The 20,066-nt window shown below is 44.3% G+C and overlaps 1 protein-coding gene across 1 annotated transcript; it reads right to left on the bottom strand.

Annotated features, from left to right (window-relative positions):
* Positions 1–7,725: 7,725 nt before the first annotated feature.
* On the bottom strand, positions 7,726–17,900 carry Acod1 (aconitate decarboxylase 1). Its single transcript, XM_037208345.1, has 5 exons — positions 17,784–17,900; positions 14,929–15,090; positions 14,135–14,224; positions 12,396–12,601; positions 7,726–10,014 (listed from the first exon to the last, which is right to left on the bottom strand). The coding sequence occupies exons 1-5, from the start codon at positions 17,790–17,792 to the stop codon at positions 9,033–9,035; spliced, it is 1,449 nt and encodes a 482-aa protein (XP_037064240.1). The 5' UTR covers positions 17,793–17,900; the 3' UTR covers positions 7,726–9,032.
* Between the last annotated feature and the right edge of the window lie 2,166 nt (positions 17,901–20,066).

Consider the following 20,066-nt stretch of genomic DNA (forward strand, 5'->3'; position numbering starts at 1 on the left):
CCCTGCTACATTTCACCTGCAGAAGCCTACAAGACACAGCCCTCTGTCTCCACTCTGCCGATACCTTTTTCTTTTCTTTCTATTCTGTCTCCTATTTCTTTTTGTGGTGAAATACACATAACGTAGAGTTCACCACTGCAGATGTTTTAGGTGTGTAAGATCCAGTGTGACACAATGCTGATCCACCATCCCCATCATCCAGCTCCAGGATTTTTCCATCGCCTCCAAATGAAATTGCATTCATTAATCAATGACTTTGTCTTCTCCTCTCGTGTCAGCCTCCCGTGACATCTACTCTACTTTCTGTCTCCATGCATGTGCCTCTTCTAAGTAAGCCATGCACTGTCTTTTCTTTGGTGTCTAGCTTCTTTCACTGAGCCTGTGTCTTCAAGGTTCACTTGTTTGTACATTTCCTTGGGATTATTGCTACCACAAATGAGTGTACAAATAACTGTTTGAACTTATGGATACCTGACATTCGACAAAAGAAGCCAAAAGTACACAATGGAAAAAAGAAAGCATCTTCAACAAATGGTGCTGGTCTAACTGAATGTTGGCATGTGGAAGAATGCAAATAGATCCATATCTATTACCCCGCACAAAACTCAAGTGCAAGTGGATCAAAGACCTCAAATCCAGATACACTGAATCTGATAGAAGAAAAAGTGGGGAATAACCTTGAACTCACTGGCACAGGAGATCACTTTCTGAACAGAACACCATAAGCACAGACACTAAGATCAACGATTAATAAATGGGACCTCATGGAACTGAAAAGCTTCTGTAAGGGAAAGGACACCATCAATAGAACAAAACGGCAGCCTACAGAGTGGGAAAAGAGCTTTACCAACTGAAGTGTTTATCTAATTATTCTTTATCAATAAAAACTTGGGAGTCAGATATCAGGGCAAGAACCTGAATGATCAAAGAGGCAGAGAAGTGACCAGTGACCTCCTCTCTCTCTCCTTCCAAAAGGCAGAGAATCTTTCTAAACTCCTCCCTAGTACTTCCTGTGTCTCTCTATATGTCCTTGGTCCTCCAAAACTTCTATGGCTAATTTTGGTCAGCTAATAACTAGCTCTGCCCTCTGATTCAAAGTAAACTTTATTGTCAGTCTTGGAAGTGTCAGGGTGTGATCAAAATGCCCCACAACAATCAATCCCACATCAGACAGAGGACTTATTTCCCACCTGGTGGCTCAGGTATAAAGAACTCAAGAAACTAGATATGAACAAACCAAATAATCCAATTTGAAAGTTGGGTACAGATCTAAACAGAGAATTCTCAACAGAAGAATCTCAAATAGCTGAGAAACACTTAAGGAGATATTCAATATTCTTAGCCATCAGGGAAATGCAAATCAAAATGATTCTGGGAGCCCATGTTACCCCTGTCAGAATGACCAAGACCAAAAACACAAGTGACAGCTTATACTGGAGAGGATGTGGAGCAAGGGGAACACTCCTCCATTGATGGTGGGAGTGCAAACATGTATAGTCACTTAGGAAGTCAGTGTGGTCATTTCTCAGAAAACTGGGAATTGATCTATCTCAAGACCTAGTTATACCACTTTTGGGCATATACCCAAAGGAGGAACCATGCCACAAGGACACTTGTTCAACTATGTTTATAGCAGCATTATTCATAATAGCCAGAACCTGGAAACAACCTAGATGCCCCTCAGCAGAAGAATGGATAAAGAAAATGTGGTATATATACACATATATGGAGTATCACTCAGCGGTTAAAAACAAGGATACCCAGAAATTTGCAGGCAAGTGGATGGAACTAGAAAAAAAATTATCCTGAGTGAGGTAACCCAGACCAATAGAAACAAACATGGTATGTACTCCCTCATAAGTGGATATTAGCTGTAAAATAAAGGACAACTATGCTACAATCCACAGACCCAGAGAGACTGAGTAACAAAGAGGATTCATGAGGGGATGCCTGGATCTCTTTGGGAGGAGAAATAGAGGAGATTTTGTTAGTGGACTGAGGATGAGTGGGGATGGGAACATGAGTGATCAGGTTGGCAGGGGTAGGGGAGAGTGTACTGAAAGAGACTATTGGAAAGGGGGGGCATTTCAGGGTCAGGTAAAAACCTGGCACAAGGGAATCTCCCAGGAATCTACAAGGATGACCCCCAGCTACGACTCCTAGCAATAGCAGATATGTAGCCTGAATTGATCATCTCCTATGACCACATTGGTGACTAGCTCACTTGTTGTCAAAGAGGCTTCATTCACCAACTGATGGAAACAGATGCAGACCCACAGCCAAATATTAGACAGAGTTTGGGGAATCCTGTAGAAGAGGGGGGGGGGAAGGATTGTAGGAGCCAGAGGGATCAAGGACACCACAAGAAAATTCACAGAATCAACTAACCTGGGCTCATTGGGACTCACAGAGACTGAACTGACAACCAGGGAGCCTGCATGGGACTGACCTAGGCCCTCTGCTTATATGTGGCAGTTGTGTAATTTGGTCTTCTTGTGGGACTCCTAACAATGGGACCAGGGCCTGTCTCTGACTCTTTTGCTGGCTTTTGGGACCCTATTCTTCATACTGGGTTGCCTTGTCCAGCCTTACTTAGTACAAGGTAAGGTGTTTAGTCTTACTTTACCTTGATATGCCATGTTTTGTTGACATCCATGGGAGGCTCGCCTTTTTCTGAACAGAAACGGAGGAGGAGTGGATGGGATGAGGTGGGGGCAGAGAAGAGGGTGGGGGGAAACTGTGGTCAGGATGTAAAATAAATAAATAAATTTATTAAATTAGTAAATAAACTTATTTTAAAAATTCCTGTGTGAGTCTGTTTGTAATTGCTCCACGTACATGCATGACTTTATTGGGACACATTCAATTGTGTATTCAACCTTTAGAGGGACTGCTATAGTGCTGAACTGCCCTTTTAAATATTAACTTAAAAATGCTTCTCATTAAGTTTACATTTGCAATACTTGAAATCTGAAGCCAGAGGACATCTCTAATTTATTTCCTGGCTGGATTTCCCCACGAAGAATAAAATGACTTCTTACAGTCATTACTGATTAGTGACAAAGTTGGCCGTAGATTTCAGATCTCTTTCTCTAAAGCTTAGGGAAAAGCTTTTTTTTTTTTTTTGGTTTTTCGAGACAGGGTTTCTCTGTGTAGCTTTGCGCCTTTCCTGGGGCTCGAACTCACAGAGATCCACCTGGCTCTGCCTCCCTAGTGCTGGGATTAAAGAAAGGCGTGCGCCACCACCGCCCGGCGGAAATGTCTTTTAAAGAGCATCAACATTAGTGTGGCTGGTATCCACATACCTGTTCAGTACACAGCCATTGACATCCTGGGGTGGAGAGCAGTGTCCCAGCAGCACTGGCCCCCACGGTGAAGTCTAGAGGAAGAAGGAAGGAGGGGCTTATTTGCTCTTGATTAAAATGCAGGCATTACTTCAGAACTTGCTAAGGGTGCCAGAAGGCCGTCTCATGTTAGCATGCTTCAGTTCTTATCTGTTTGCCGAATTATTGATTTGGAATAAAATACACGGTTTCTTTGCATACACATACATGTCCATGCACATAAGGCACAAGGCTGATGTCAGCAATCATCTTCAGTGGTTCTTCCTTATACTTATTAAGGTAGAGTCTCTCAGTCAAAGCCAGAGCTTGCCCCTCTGGCTATTATTGTTATCCACCTTACTGTGGAGACCCTGTTTCCCCATTCTGAGGCAGAGATTACAGATAAGCTGCCACCCTCACTCACTAGACATTTATGTGAGTTTCTGGGCATCTGAAATCTGGTCTTCATGATTGCAGCAAGTTCTTAACTGACAAGCAATCTGCCAACCTAGAGATTCCTTGCTTTACAAGGATTTTTGAGATCTAGTTTCATTAACTTCCCTGTGTCTTTGAGCTCTGTTATTATCAACCAGAACTGAGTCCATGCCTTTAAAAAGTGTGTCTAATAGAGCTCATCGGAACTAGATAGAAGGACAGAAGACCCCAAAATGAATATACACAACTACAGCCATCTAATAGTTGACAAATAGGACAAAACCATACACATTTTCAACACATGGTTAGGTCCTTATTACTGAAGACACCATATACTTTGGACACAGGACCTGGAAGATCCAAGGTGGATCTGACCTGAAGGCTTCCTCTTAGAAGACTAGCTTTCATGGTACAAGAGGTGCCATACAAACTTCTTCTGTGTCCGCCAGAGGTCTGTTGCTCAGTCTTTGCTGCACTTGAGAATCATCTGAGGTGCTTTAAAAAACATATGACACCTTAGACCAGTTACATCAAACTCTGGGATGGCAATTGATAATAATGCTTTTTTTTAAAATAATTTATTTTTATTTTATGTGCATTGGTGCTTTGCCTACATGCATGTCTGTGTAAGGGTGCCAGATCCTCTGGAACTGGAGTTATAGACAGTTGTGAGCTGCCATGTGGGTGCTTGGAATTGAACACAGGTCCTCTGGAAGAGCAAAGAGTGCTCTTGACCTCTGAGCCTTCTCTCCAGCCCCGATAATAATGCTTTTCAATGCACCTAGGGGATTCCCCAGTGCTCCAGCTTGTAGACTCCTGGTTTCTCTGGGTTTCCAAAATCAGTTTCAAGGGATGCATGCTGTCACCTGCAGACTCTGTCACATGTACATGATGGCAAGTGGTGGTGAAGCAGAGGCCACACTTTGAAGCCTTGAGGCTTTGGAAAGCACATGGAGAGTTTGCATTTTGGAGGCCTTTTTAGCTCAAGAATCACTTTTTGGTCAGTGACATCCTTTCCTCAAATAAAATATAAGTCTTTCAGATTTTTTTTTTACTTATTCACTTATTTTCTTTATTTGTTACAGGATCTGACTGTAGTGCTGGATGGCCTGGAATTCACTATGTAGATCAAGCTAGCCTTGAACTCACAGATATTCACCTGCCTCTGCATCTCAAGTGCTGGGGTTAAAGGTGTACACACCCAGTCTTGTAGTTATGCATTTCATTTTTTCCCCAAAATAAAGAATTTTAAAGTTACTTTATAGTCTCATTCTTACAATTTTTTATTAAGAATTTTTTTTATTTATTTTACATACCAAACACAGATCCCTCTCTTCCCTTCTTCCACCCCTCCAACCTCCCCTCCCCGACCCACCCCCATTCCCTCCTACAAGAAGGTAAGGCCTCCCATGGGGAGTCAGCAGAGCCTGGTACAGAGCCTTCCTCCAGTAACTGATGGAAGCAGATGCAGAGATCCACAGGCAAACACCAGGCCGAGCTCCAGGAGTCCAGTTGAAGAGAGGGAAGAGGGATTCTATGTGTGGCATCTGTGAGCTTCTGATCTGAACACAGCAGTGCTGGGAAGTGATGAAGAGTTGAGTAGTTTAACCTTTCTCACCATCACACTGCCAGATGCCCAAGAACCATTCATGCAGACTGCTCTCTTCTGATGGGTCAGGATCCTGGGTGGAATTAAAGATGAAAGTGAGCCCCAGAGGGATACGACCAATGATGCGGAACTGATGTGTATTCATGGCACGACCCTTTGGCATAATGTTTTTAGTGAGACAGGAAGAAGGGGGGTGCTTAGAATGTACAGCGAGTTTAGAAAGTGATGTCCTAGAGGAGATGATTACAACAATTTGTTGAAGTAAAAATATTTTATCCACACATGAACTATGAACCAAAGGCTGAGGGGCCCCCAGCTGGATCAGGCCCTCTGAATAGGTGAGACAGTTGATTGGCTTGATCAGTTTGGGAGGCAACTAGGCAGTGGGACCAAGTCCTGTGCTCATTGCATGAGATGGTTGTTTGAAACCTGGAGCTTATGCAGGGACACTTGGCTCAGATCCCCTGGAACTGGAGTTACAGATAGCTGTAAGCTGCCATGTGGATCCTGGGGATGGAACCTAGGTCATCTGGAAGAGTAGCATGTGCTCCTAACTGGGAGGAAGGGACTGGACCTCCCTGGACTGAGTCTACCAGGTTGATCGCAGTCCTCAGGGGAGGACTTGTCCTGGAGGAGGTGGGAATGGAGGGTAGGCTGGGGGTAAGGGGAGGGGGTTGGAGGGGGGAGAATAGGGGAACCCATGGCTGATATGTAGAACTGAATGGTATTGTAAAATAATATATATATATATATATATATGTATATATATATATATATCAGGAAAAAAACAACAGAAAAAATATTTTATCTCTGACGAAATGAACTGCACACTCTATGGCTTGATAGGCACTTCCAATATGATCTCAGTCATATCTGGGTACCCATCATTAAGTTATTCAGTCCATGCATTTTCTGCATGAGCATGCTTCATTTTGAATTTTCATTTTTTAAAGCAAAAGCAACACTGTCATGTCACATTTGAAACAGATGGGCTCCTGGCTCATCTGGACTTCCCCCAGAACTACCAGGTGGGCTCCTTCCTCAGCGCCAGATGTAACTGGTGCTTGCTCTGTGATATGAGCTCCAATAAAAATCTGGGAGAATTTACATGAGGTGGGGATGCAAACTTTTGCATTTGTGAATGAACTAGAAGGTTAAACTCATTTTAGTTACCTTGAGTTCTTTAAGGTTCACATGAAGCCAGGGCAGTTTTAGAAGTTATATATCATACATTGTTTTGACATTCTCTGCAGCTAGAAACAGTTGATGCTCAGGGTGTAGCAGGCACTGGACTAGTTGCTGGTAAAACACTCAACTGGTTTGGAAATACTGAATTCTTTTTGTCAACTATTAATGTGATGTTTTCTTTCTTCTGTCTGTCTGCCTGTCTGTGTATTTGTTGTGTGTGCATGTGTACATGTGTGAAGGTCAGAGATTGATGTTGGGGTCCTCTATTGTTCTCCATCTTATTTTTGAGACAGGATATTTCACTGAACCTGGAGCTCGCTGGTTTGGTTAAACTGGCTGGCCTGTGAGCTCCCATGATCCTTCTGTCTCTGCCTCTGCAGTGCTGGGAATTTAAGTGCAGGCCAGCATGCCTGGCTTTTCCTGTGGACACTGGAGCTATGAACAAAGATCCTCAGTCTAGATGGTGACGACTTCATCCAATGAGTCACCAACCACCCTCTATTCTTCCATTTTCACATAGAGCTGAAGACAGAATGAAAAAAAAATCATGTTCTAAAGGATTCAAAAAGATTCCCAACACATGCAGGTGTGGGTGGGTTTCTGTTGGTGGGAAAGGACTCCAAACATTATGTGCACATAGTTGCACATACTTGCAACATCCACGGGAAGGAATGCTAACTTCTCCCCTACTTGGAGTCCCCTCTAGCCTTGCTCTATGCTGGATTCTGTTTGAATTGACATGGAAGCCACATTTCCAAGGTTGTATCCCAGGTTGTATCACAGCCCAGGAATTATTAATTTTTAATTGCATTAGGGAAGGCTCTCCTAGTTTGGACCCTGACCACAACTCAGCCCCCGGAAGCTGGCAAGCACACCAGGACCTGAAAACAGGAAGTGGAGCCTGGCCAGAACAGGCACAAAGGTGGCTCCTTGTCCAATCATATTGCAAGCACATGAGAACAGGAGGTCAGACCTGTTTCGTTGATTGTCCTGTCACCTGTACTAGGGACAGTCCTTGGCATGTGTTAAGTCCTCACTATCATGTGTTAAATTAAATGATAGGCTTCTATTTATCCATCCTCCCTGAAGAGGTCTCCCAACACAAGCTGCCATAGACCTTACAATGATCCCCAGGAATGAAGGGATTAAAGTACTGATCCGCAAGCGGCAGATGCTCCAAACCATTTAATTAGGTAATAGAAAACAGGTACGAGTGACTAACTGTTGTAGGGCTCCATTTGTATGAGGTGTATTGAAAAGACAAAACTGTATTTGAAAAGCTCATATTGGGCTAAATATTGGAGGTGGGCATGGGGCTTTATGTCAAATAGATGTGAAGGAATTTTTTAGTGGTAATGGTAGTATTCCAAAACTCAATTATGGCAGTGATAGCACAAATTTACTAATGCTCCTGAACTGTATACTTCAAGTGGGTGATTAATAAGACATCAACAAAACTGCTAAGCATTTTTTTTTAAAGAAAGCATGTTCTAACAATCTTGGTTTTGCCTAGCTGGAACATTTATTATTCCTTTTTTTTTGAATTATAGTTATACTCTATCATTTTATATGGTGATTTCCAAACATCTTGTTTTCTTTGTATTTCTTTTCCCCTTCTTTCTTTGCTTCCCTTGGATTATCATTTTTCTAATTACATATTTCTCCCCATATGAACTGGGAAGTGATATATTCTGCTGACGTTCTCAAACAGTCACCCAGCACATTTCCACATCGATGCTTGAAAGTCAACATCCAGAGCTAAAAGTCCCATTCTTTTCTTGAAAACACCAGGAATTCAGAACATATTTATCATGGTTGCTAATGTGGCATTTCTATGTTTTATAGTTAATATTTCCATTACTCAAACATTTACATTTTTTCCCTTTTCATTTTTATTGTATCTCTGACTTGTCATCTGTCCAATTTTTTTGAGCTAACAGATTATTATCATTATCTGTTGTAAAGAGTGAGACTGGGGGTCCTAAGTCAAACTGTCCTACCCCATCCCAGACTGTCTTTTATGTCTTCAGTAGAGGCCCTGAAGCAGAAGAATCTTGGCTACATACTCAGGGCTATGTGTGGAAAGAAGGAAGCAATGTTAAACCTGCCGATCTCTCAAACCAGCCATTGCAGACAGGAGGGTTGGGCACTACCCATCTTCTCTGGATAGGGGGTGACCCAGACCAGAGCTTGCTCCACCTGCAGCCAGCAGCATGTGTGGAGTTCCCAGAGTTAATAAATAATTACTCAGAAAAGATTATAAGCAGATCACCGGGTCTTAGACTTTACCCTTGGGAATACACAGAAGATTGTGTGTTGTTTGTTTCTTGAATATTATCTCGAAGGTAGCAGGAATGGCCCTATCAAGCTTGTAGGACAAGACTCCTTCCAAATACACTTATCTGTTTATGGACTCTCTACTTTGCTCTGTTCATTGCTGGGTGGATGGGGCAATAAAGCAAACAATTGAATCTCCTCTAGTGCAAAGTTGTGTGATGGAAGGAGAACGTGTGGGATAGTTTTGAGGCCTCCTCTTGGACAGAAGGTCCTTTCAGAAGCGTGGTTAACGTGGAACAGTCTTCTAGGTTTTCTAGGTTTCCTACTACCCTTATGAGGCTCTCCACTGTGTCTCTAGACAGCACCTTCGAGGCATTGGCTCGGAACTTCTTCTGCAAGTCCTCCTGGCTCAGTGGTTTCCTCCAGTGACCATAGAAGGTATCAGAGCGCTCCGTGAAGGTGGTGCCATCCCTAAGAGTGACGCTTATCTCACAGTACAGTGTGTTGAAGCTTGGCAGGTTGTCAGGACGGTGTTCCAGCTCCACTTTCTCGAGAAGCTCTCTCACCTGTGGCCTATTGATCTGCTGGCTGTGGAAGGACGGGACAGCGACACTGCCATCGAGCAGCATGGCGCAGGCCACGTACTGGAAGGAATGGCGAGCTTCATGCTCGGAGTCTGGGAAGGGCCTGTTTACATACTGGACATCGGGGATCCTGAGCACAATTCTGTCGATGTGGTCAGTAGGAAGCGGGGCTCTTTCTGAAACCACGAGGTGCTTTCTCACAGCTGCAGCTGCATCTGCCACCCAGTGGGTAGCCAGATGCGCCGGGAAGCTCTTGAAGGCCACATCTTGCTGATCCAGGAGCCAGATGTGAGAATCCAGGCTTGGAAGACCTTTGGGGGAGTAGTTGGCATAGAAGGCACCAAACCCTGACCCCAGGTCCAAGATCTGCTTGTTTCCTTGGAGACCCAGCATTGCCAGGAACGTGGCTTCCATCCCATGCTTGGCTGCATTGCCGATGTGAAGGGGCTTGGTCTGAGTGGCAGCATTTGCTATGGGTGCCCCAGCATGAGAAACAGCAATAGCCAGGGCCTCTCGGCACTTTGTCAAGCTGAGCCCTAAAAACTTGGATGCAGCAGCGGCACTTCCCAAAGTCCCCACCACAGAGGGAGGATGGAACCTGAAAGGCAAAAGCAGGACATTCAACTGATGGGGGGATGGATTAGGAAAATGTGGTACATATAGACAATGGAAACAAAATCATGAAATTTGCAGGTAAATGGATGGAAGTGGAGAAAATTATATTGAGTGAGGTCACGCAGGCCCAGAAAGACAAATGCTGCATATTGTCTCTTATATTTGGATCTCTTGGTTAATGTGTTTAACCTGGGGTGTGTGTAGAAGCCAGAATCCTGGAAACAGGCCATTGGTATGAACACCTTAAGGGAGAAGGGATAGTAAAATACAGATACAATGAAAATAAAGAGGGAGATACAGGGGTTGGAAAATTTCAAACATGGAGGCCATGAGGAGTTAGTAGAGATGTTAGTAGAAGAGTTAATCAAAAAGAAGGGGGCATGAAAAAGCTATATGGATGCCTACAGTCCTCCAGCCCAAGGAAAACAGTCAATTAGAGAGGACAGGAGAAATCAAGGGACATGAAAAGAGTTGGGGAATATCAGGTTAAAAGTTGACATGGAGATACAAGGGATTGAGTGGAAAAAGCAGGGGCTGCTTTAGCCAAAACTAAGGATACGTGAGGAAGCCTTATTAGAACCCACTACTTGGTAAGCTAATTAAAATATACAATGTTTTATAAAGAAAGGTTTAATGGAAGTACTCTGCATAGGTAGGCAATGCTCCTCCCAGAAGACATGGGTTAATAAATGAAAATCTCAGTGTCAGGCAAGGGTGAGCTCCCTATGAATTGCTGGTCCACAAAAGGACCCAAAACAATGCAAGCTAATGCTGTTGCTCTTGGTTACCAATAGTCACCATAGTGTAAGACCCTATAGCTGAAGACATCACTCACTTTGAATGCAGGACACAGAGAAATCAACCTCAAACTGACCAGGAAACTCACTCTCTCTCTCTCTCTCTCTCTCTCTCTCTCTCTCTCTCTCTCTCTCTCTCTCTCTCTCTGCCAGGTAGCTAGTAGAAGGTGCTACTTAGGCTGCTGGGAGAAAAAGACATCCAGACCCAGCACTGGACATCGCATGCCACACCACTAAGTGATCTGCTGGCAAGATGTACCCACTGGTGCAGTAGTGGCAGGGAAATCATGGGAGTAGCCGACTGCTTCCTGATGGGGTTTGACGTCTGCTGCACAGGATAGATTTTATGCCTGGTATTGTAAACCCGGCCAAAGCTCATGACTGGGGAGATCATGGTCCTGGGGAAGGGCAGTGGGTTGGAATCTACCGTTGTTTTGCCAAATGGTCCATACTGTTAAACTGCATTCTAAATAGTTCTAATATAGCAGCACCTATAAATTGCTGCTGCTATCAGAGAAGCTCTTTTTTTTTTTCCCAGTAGGCAGTGGTTAATGCAGAGACTCACAGCTGGTCAAAGTGCTGATCATAAATAGCTCTGAGTACTCAGCAGTTGATGGGTTACCCATCTATACCCACTTCCCCCTGTCCAAGGCCCAGGAACTTCAAAGAAGAGGGGGAACAAATAATATAAGAGCTGGCAGATGGGAAGAGAGCTGTAGAATACTGACTTCTAGACATGACATGTCTATCGTACACACCAACTCACAGCAGCTGTGGTTACTTTCACAAGACCTGTACAAGATCAAGCCAGTCAAAGTTCCACTTCAATGGGGGAAGGGGCAATAGGCCCCACCCCCATGGGAGGAACCACTGCAGTTGATGACTGCTGAGGTGGGGGGGGAGTCACTCTCCTTTGAGGATGTGGCCCTAGTGTGTGATCACCCACCCACGTGTATATGGGTAGCACTAATTGGACTCAGGGTTACTAATAAAAAAAATGAAAAAGATGTTCAGCTGGGAAAAAGATGAAGTGGGGGACACAAGGGATAATTGGACAGAGGACGTGATCAATGTACAGTGAATAAATTATGAAACTTTCAGAGAACAAAAATGCAATTCACAAAAAAATTATAGAGGCTGGAGAGTTGGTCCAGCACTCAAGAGCACGTACTGCTCTTGCAGAGGACTCAACTTGGGTTCCAAGCCAAGCCTTACAACTCGTGGCTCACAACTGCCTGTAACTCCAGCTTGAGGGGAATCCTGTGATACCCAGAATACTCCTGGATGCAAGTGACAGGAATCACCTCGGAGTGACAGACCTCCAAGTTATCTCATGGTCTTAGTAACTAGATTGACTTGACAAGCCCAAAGGATGTTTTCACAACCGTTTCCAAATCACATCTTTCTGTATCGCCATAGGGCTTGTTCCGTGGCTGAAAAATGGTCTACCTTGCAGCAGTAATAACAGCAGCAGAGCCGGCTTCTAAGCCAGGCAGCTCTGCACCGACAGCCTCTGACAGACAGAGGGCAGTGTGGCTCTCCCTGATGGCACAGTCTCTCACTCTACCTCTTGGGTATGTCCTTGGCTTCCGTGGAGAAGTGCATTAATCGTCCTTGTACTTCAATACCAACATTGAATGCCAGCAGCAGGTCAAGGCCAGAAAACTTCGGAGTCTGAGGCAAGGCTTCCGATAAAGCTGTGAGGACTGGTAGGACAGCCCCAGAAGGGTGGGTGGCAGGGTGCCACGTGTCATCAAAATCCATGGAGTGAACCTGTATGAATAGACACAAACAAACCCCCTCAAAAATGCCCTTAAATGCCCTGGCTTTTGGACTGGATAAGCATTTAATTAGCAATGACCTTGAGAGGTTTAGGAACCCCATTACCTGACATTACACCCTAAAAATGAACCGATTCTTTTTTTAAAAATTAATTAATTAAATATTTTTTTAATTAAAAAATCATACCATATATTTTGATCGTGGTTTCCCCTCTCCCAACTCCTCCCAGGTCCTCCCCACCTCCCCACCCACCCAACTCCATGCCTTTTTTTTTCTCTCTCTCTTTAGGAAATAAACAGGCAGACAAACAGACACAAAAAAATATCAAACTAGAATTTACAAAAGAAAAGTAGAACAAGAAATACAAATTGACATCGTTTGCAAAGGAAAAACTAGTTTTTTTTTCCCATGGCGTCTCACCAGGCACATTAACCACACTGAAGGTCGGCCCCATGCCCAGCAACAACTGGCTGTGACTCTTAACCGCATGGTGGGGTGACAGTGGTCCCTGCTGCTTTGTCAGAGGAAGGCAGGACCTCGGGGAGGAGCCAGTGGTTTCCTGGAGGATGCTGAGTTCTGCCCTGGAGACCACAGCTCCTGGGGAGACCTACACTCTCCCTCACAAGGCTTCCCTGTCCTTCTCCCTTTAAACAAGTCACACCAAAAATTTAATGTCATTTATTATAGATTGGGCCACGTATTTTTGTGTCTCTGTCATGAAGTCATTTAAAAGTTTTGTCACAGTTGCAAGGACAGCAAAGAGCTCACAGACCTCCATTAGCTAGCTGTTAAGCTGTATTTTCAGACAGTTGGTTTATGCCCTGAGGTTTTCTTCCCTTTTCATCTCAACCATCTAATTTTTCCATATCTGAAACAGTTAGGAATAACCAGAAGTTCATTAAAATAGGTTTTGTGTCTATCTGGTGTGGCTTGTGTGTTTCTTATTGCCACGTCAGTGGGCTTTGTTCAGCTAGTCTGAGCTGCTGTCCTCCCAGACCAGTTAACACAGCTCTCGAAGCCCTACATGTGTATATCTGTATTATGTCTTGTGGACTTTCCCTGACACACAGGAAATAACTTGAAAATTATCTGTCAGATGAGAAGTCCTAATTTTTTCATCGAGAAAATAGAGATACTGTGTGGTCATTGTTTCTTTCTGAATAAATAACCAAATCACTAAATGAAGAGAACATTACTGTACAGATACTGGGGCCCGCAAGAGAAGCGATCAAGAAGGCATTGTATCTGGATCTTGGAGTGCATACACATCATGCATTTTTGCTATATCCATTCAAGGTCCAGAATTAGAATATCTTACAGGTGCTTTTAGTCTAGAGCCTTCTACTATTTCTACTTTATAACTTGTTGGGAAAGTTCCATTTTATTGTAGAAACATGAACGTGAGGAGTAAGGGCAGGCATGTCAGATCTCTGAACCCCAGTGATCTCATTTGTGAATAATTTTCCTGTCTTGAATTTATGATTTAATGATTTAATTGTGGAAAAGGCTGGTAAACTTTCTTACAGCGACGCCGTTCACAAAAGCAGCATATGTGGGCGGGAGCCTGAAGTCCGGTCGACCCCAAACAGTGCTGGAGGTGTTGGAACTGTAGATCTGGAATAGAGGAAAGCCAGTTAACACAACAATACACTGAGCTGACACTTCAAGAGTTCCCCTTCATCCTCAAGGCATCCTGACATCAGGCCTCTCCGAACCCCTGAGAGAGCAGCTAGCTGGTGGGAAGTCTCTCTTCCTTGCTGAGGAATACACATTGGTCTTGTAAGGGAGAGGCATGCATCTGCTTATCCCCAAGTCATGATCTAGAAACTCCATTCAAGTGAGCCTGACTCCACTCTTACTTGATCTTGGGGTAAATACTGGGGGTGGGAGATGGGATGGGGCAGACTAGCTGGCTACAGCAAGTAAGTCCCCCTGAGAGTGGCTGTGCCTCCCATGGCGATGCCTACTTTGTGCTCAGAGCACTTGAACAGACTTTTCTCTAGAGAATATTTGCATGAAGAAGCTGTCCATGGTTAAATGTTTTCACTGCTAAGATTTTTGGGTTGAAATGTACTTTTAGTCATACAAGTGAATAGCTGTGAGGTATTACCAGTGAATGGTTTTTAGGCCTGAATTAGTAATGGATAGAAATGGGCTTTAAAAATCATATCATGAAACAGAGGGACTCATAAAAATGTACGGAACAATGCTATCCATATCAAATGCAACCAAACTAAGTTGAACACAGGCACAGACTTCTATGTATGCTTGTGCACACGCTTGTTTTTAATCTTGAAAGCAAACTTTGGACTTCTTACTTTACTATATTGGGTGACTTTGTGAAACACTTCTGTGCCTGTTCCCAGGAAACCAACGCCCAGAGAATCCAGGATCATCCTCTTGCTCCTCTGAATGACACCATCTGTCAGATGGTCCACTTTCAAGCCGTGAATCATGCTGGCGAAGCTTTCTGTGACAGACTACAGAGAGAAGCAGGTTAGAACAGTGCATCGCTCTGAATCCACTCACTTCTTGTGCTAAGAGACCTTGAGGTAAAGAATTTTGCTCTGTGAGAAGAAACTCGGTTGATGTGATTGAATTTGAGTTCTAGGCACCCATTTCATTAGGCATGAGGGTGTGGAAATATGCAACTGTTAAGTTCTTTGCCCAGTCACACTGATAAAGACGACCGAGCATGATGAGGACGGTGAAGGGAAGCCTGGCAGAACCAGACGGGGGAGGTGGGAAGGGGGCTGGAAGGATATTGTGCTATGTGATCAGTGTATGTAGAAGGAGTTCTGCCTCTGCTCATAAACCAGATACAACCCCCCAGGGCAGGATGATTTGTGTTTCTTCCTTCCTTCCTTCCTTCCTTCCTTCCTTCCTTCCTTCCTTCCTTCCTTCCTTCCTTCCTTTCTTTCTTTTTCCAGAGCTGAGGACCGAACCCAGGGCTTTGTGCTTGCTAGGCAAGCGCTCTACCACTGAGCTAAATCCCCAACCCCTGATTTGTGTTTCTTAAGTGGTAGTAGAGGACTTTGCAGTTCCTTAAACTGTCAAGCCCTTCAATGCACAGGTAATCCTTTTGTTTCTACATGCCTTCACAGAAGAATAAAATTTAAAATATCCAACTGGAAGGGTATGTCACCACATGCCAGCACTGAGTTCTTGTAATAAACTCTTCAGTAGTTTCCCTTTCCTCATCTCATGATCATATTATTGCTTCACTTCCTTTTCGTTGTTTACAAATGGTAGCTGGAGGACTTACCAGGTTAAAGAATCGGAAGTGTCTCTCACATGGAACTCACTGTCAAAGTAGAGTCATAGAACAGAGCAAGTGCCTACGTGGAAATCTTCCGCCTTTGCTACCCACTAGTCTTTTTTCTGAGGCAGGGTCTTTCTATGTGGCCCTGGCTAGCTTTGACTCACTCTCTAGCTCAGGTTGACCTTGAACTTGTGACAATCCTCCTGCCTCAGCCCTAACCCCATTCTTTTTTTTTTATTTAAAAAATATTTTTATTCATTTTGTGTACCAACTATAGATCCCTCTCTCATCCTTCCTCCCACTCTCTCCTAGCCTTCCCTAACTCCATCCCCTCCTCCAAAAGGGTAAGGGCTCCAATGGGGAGCCAGCAAAGCCTGGTACATTCAGTTGAGAGAGGACCAAGCCCCTCCTACTGCAACAAGTGTGGGCAAGGCATCTGATCATAGGTAGTGGGCTCCAGAAAGCCAGCTCATGCACCAGGGATAGATCCTGATCCCACTGCCAGGGGCCCTCAAACAGATCCAGCTACACAACTGTCTCCCTTAAACAGAGGGCCTAGTCTGGTATCATGCAGGCTCCATAACTGTTGGTCTAAAGTTCGTGAGTTCCCACAAGCTTGCCTAACCCATTCTTAGAGTCTTCAGATTTATCGGTCAGATAAAGACTGTCATTTTAAAAAGAATGGAGTATTTGTTGCATCTTGAAACTTTGATAGAAAATAAAAGGAGTTGGAATAGGAGAAAGCAGGAGAGGAGATGGCCAGGAGAACAAAAAGATACTGCGATGGATGTTTCTGGTTAGGGCAGAGGAAAACCGTAATACTGCTTTTAAACATTTTACATGCAGAAGAGAGAGGGAAATAAGGGGGAAGAACTGACTTAATCTTCTGACTTGCGGGGCGGTGGTGGTGGTGGTGGTGGTGGTGGTGGTGGTGGTGGTGCATGCCTTTAATCCCAGCACTCGGGAGGCAGAAGCAGGCAGATCTATGTGAGTTTAAGGCCAGCCTGGTGTACAGAGCGAGATCCAGGAAAGGCACAAAGCTACACAGAGAAACCCTGTCTCTAAACAAACAAACAAACAAACAAACAAACAAACAAACAAACAAACAAAATCTTCTGACTTAATTTCCAAGTACTAGTTGAACACTGGATGGCTGAATAGCAGGTGGGGGGCACCAGCATAGAACCCAAGGTGTGGGGATAGCATTAGAAGGCCATGCTCATGTAACTTATGACTCTGAGACCAGTGGGCTTCCCTGATGGTGCTGAATATGATCAGTGAGCTGAAGAACAAATCACCTTCCCTGACCTTGAAGGGAGAGATTGTGAGGGGAATAATCACTGCTGCTCAGTTCTCTGAGTCATACTTCATCTATATGTCAAATGTCTTGCTGGTGTACTTGACTTTATGGTGGCATTTGCATATCTTTCTAGTGAAACACTGTGACTAATGTATAGATTAAAGCAGAGAATGGAGTCACTTAGTAGCAAATGTCAGGAGCCCCTGTGAACTCATGATGCATACCTCTCTAAACTGCCAAACCAGTAAGTGAGGCTTTCTGACTCAAAAAGCTTACCAGGAGATGACAGGGACCGTGGCAGCAAACAGATAATTAGAGATGCAATCTGTTTGTATCACACGGAGGGCACATATAAAAGCAAGAGGTGGAGAGTCAGTGAACTTACAAGGACAGACTCTCTTGCTAGGAGGAAGCAATGGGATCATGTCTCTCATTTGTCATACACTGATGTGAACGAACACGCAGCTTATGAGGCAGCCCAGAGGCTCCGAGAAAAGTTAAAATGTCATTTCTGCAGCAGAGCAGATAGCTGCTAAAAGACCAACCAATCGAGAAAGGAAGAATCAAACCAGAAGAGCAATTTAGGCAAGCTACAGCCAGGGTTACAATACCTTGAGCATCCTGCTGTGCTGGAGGGGGAGCTCCGGCTGAGGCGTGACCTGCAGGAGCAGCTGCTGGCTGTGTGCCTTTACCAGCTCTGTGCCTTTATACTCAACCCTTCCCTCCACTTTCTCCCCTTCCACTTTTGTTTTAACCATGGAATTGCCATCATTTCAACACTTCCCACATGACCTCACTCAGACTTCTTTTGCAATGATGTACTGAGCTCACTTGTAGGTGCAGAGCTGATGAGAGGAGGCTGTATAGTAGCCAGGATATTATGATTCCATATATACATATATGGTTTAAAATGGATGGATTGTCCATATCTGCTGGAGACCATTGTAGATGTAACCAACTGTCTTGTTAAATAAGAAACACTGAAACAATGTAAAAGAGAAAGCCAAGAGGTCAGAGCTCAGAGCTAAAATCTCACCCTTCCTCCTCTGTGTCCCAGCTTCTCGAAAAGAGAGCTATATCCTGTTTGTTCGTTGTTTTTTTTATTTATTTATTTATAGTATGTTGTTCTGCCTTCTCATTGGTTGTAAACCCAAACACATGGCTGCCTTGTCACTGTCTGAATGTACAGCTCCCTAGGTCTTAAAGGCATATGTCTCCAATGCTGGCTGTATCCCTGAACACACAGAGATCTATGGGATTAAAGGCGTGTGCCACCACCGCCACACTCTGTCTATGGCTCTAATAGCTCTGACCCCCGGGCAACTTTATTTATTAACATACAATCAAAATCACATTTCAGTACAATTAGAATACCACCACAGACCATATATCAGAAGAACACACACTCTCTTTACTAGGTATCCCACACCTGAGAGTTTATCATAAGGAAACAAGCACAAATATGACACAGGCAGAAATGACCCCAGAACCCCAAGGGCAAAGAGTCCCTTCCAGTAGCCTGCTCATTGACAGTCCACTGTCACCATCTAGCAGTCAGTGAACCAGCTTCTGGGAATGATGCAAAAAACAAAAACAAAAACAAAAGCCCTGGCTGTGTCTTACTGGACTTAGAACCTGTTTAACAGAAGGAAAGTCATGCCTGGTACTGAGAATGGAGTCACTAACCAGTGGCTAACGAGGTCATGGACCCAGAAGAGACCCTACCACTGTCATTTTTCTCAATGGATATAACTTCTGGATACATCCTAAACACTTATCCTTATACCCACAGATGGTTCAGCTCTTACCCCTCATCAAAGATGCTTTTTTTTTTTTTTTTTGCAGCACATGGAAACTGTTACAGACATCCACAGCTAGTCCAAATGCAAAGAATAAATGAACGTGGGGTGCTCAACCTTAATTGGTGTACCTACAATGAAACCCCTACACCTAAGGCTTAGGGACCATTGTGAAAGAGGAGGTAAAGAGTGGAAGATCAGAGGACCAGGATGCATGCTGCTGGACCGTGTTGCCTAGACAAGACAGGGAAGCCGCACCCATGAAATATCAGCAATATGTTTGCCCAAACAAGACCTGCATACTAATAACACCAGTCGACATGCTATCATGGATGGGGAAACTTCATAAGACTCTCCCCAAATGAAGAGTTACAGGCAATCAATGGTTGCCTTTAAGGATTGTTGAGGAGGAGGCAGACTGGCCACACTGGAGGCTTCTGTCCCAGGCAGGGAACTTGCTCAGACCAGCCTCCAGGACTCTAACTGCAGCTGAGGAGACTCATTGCCTCCTCAGCCTCCAAGGCTCCACGTTTTTGGCAGCAGAAGGGAATTCATTCCTGTAGCTATTTGCAGCCTTCAAGACACACAGCTTCACACCTGTGGAAATTTGCAAGCCCAGCCTTGGATACCTGCACGGGACAGATATACTACTCCTGCTACCCCGTCAGTAAGCACTGAGCAGAACTGCTCTGCCAGGGATTGATGTTGGCTAGCACCCCGAAGCCCTCCAAGAGCTTTCCGACTGTAGTACTTGCCAACAGTCTTTTGGCTGTCCCCCTGAAGACTGTTGAGAGCATGGGGCTGTAACATTTGTAACTTCTGGGCTAGGCACCTGAAGCTTGTTGAGAGCATAGAGCTGTAGCACTCACATCAAATCTTGTTTAGCATCCTGCTGCCACCAGGGATCTCAGAGCATCCACTGCTCTACTTGAGTTTTTCATTTTCCTCTTAGAATTTTTCATTTCAACATGGCAAATAAAGTTTCATAGTTTCCCATTTGCTGTCTATTTACTTCATTCTTGGAGGATGTACAAGTCCACAACCCAAGGCTGGAGAAGTAACCATCTCAGCTGGTGTATTGGCTGGGACTGCAAC

Source organism: Peromyscus leucopus, chromosome 9 (assembly GCF_004664715.2).
Source record: "Peromyscus leucopus breed LL Stock chromosome 9, UCI_PerLeu_2.1, whole genome shotgun sequence".
Classification (NCBI taxonomy): Eukaryota; Metazoa; Chordata; class Mammalia; order Rodentia; family Cricetidae; genus Peromyscus; species Peromyscus leucopus.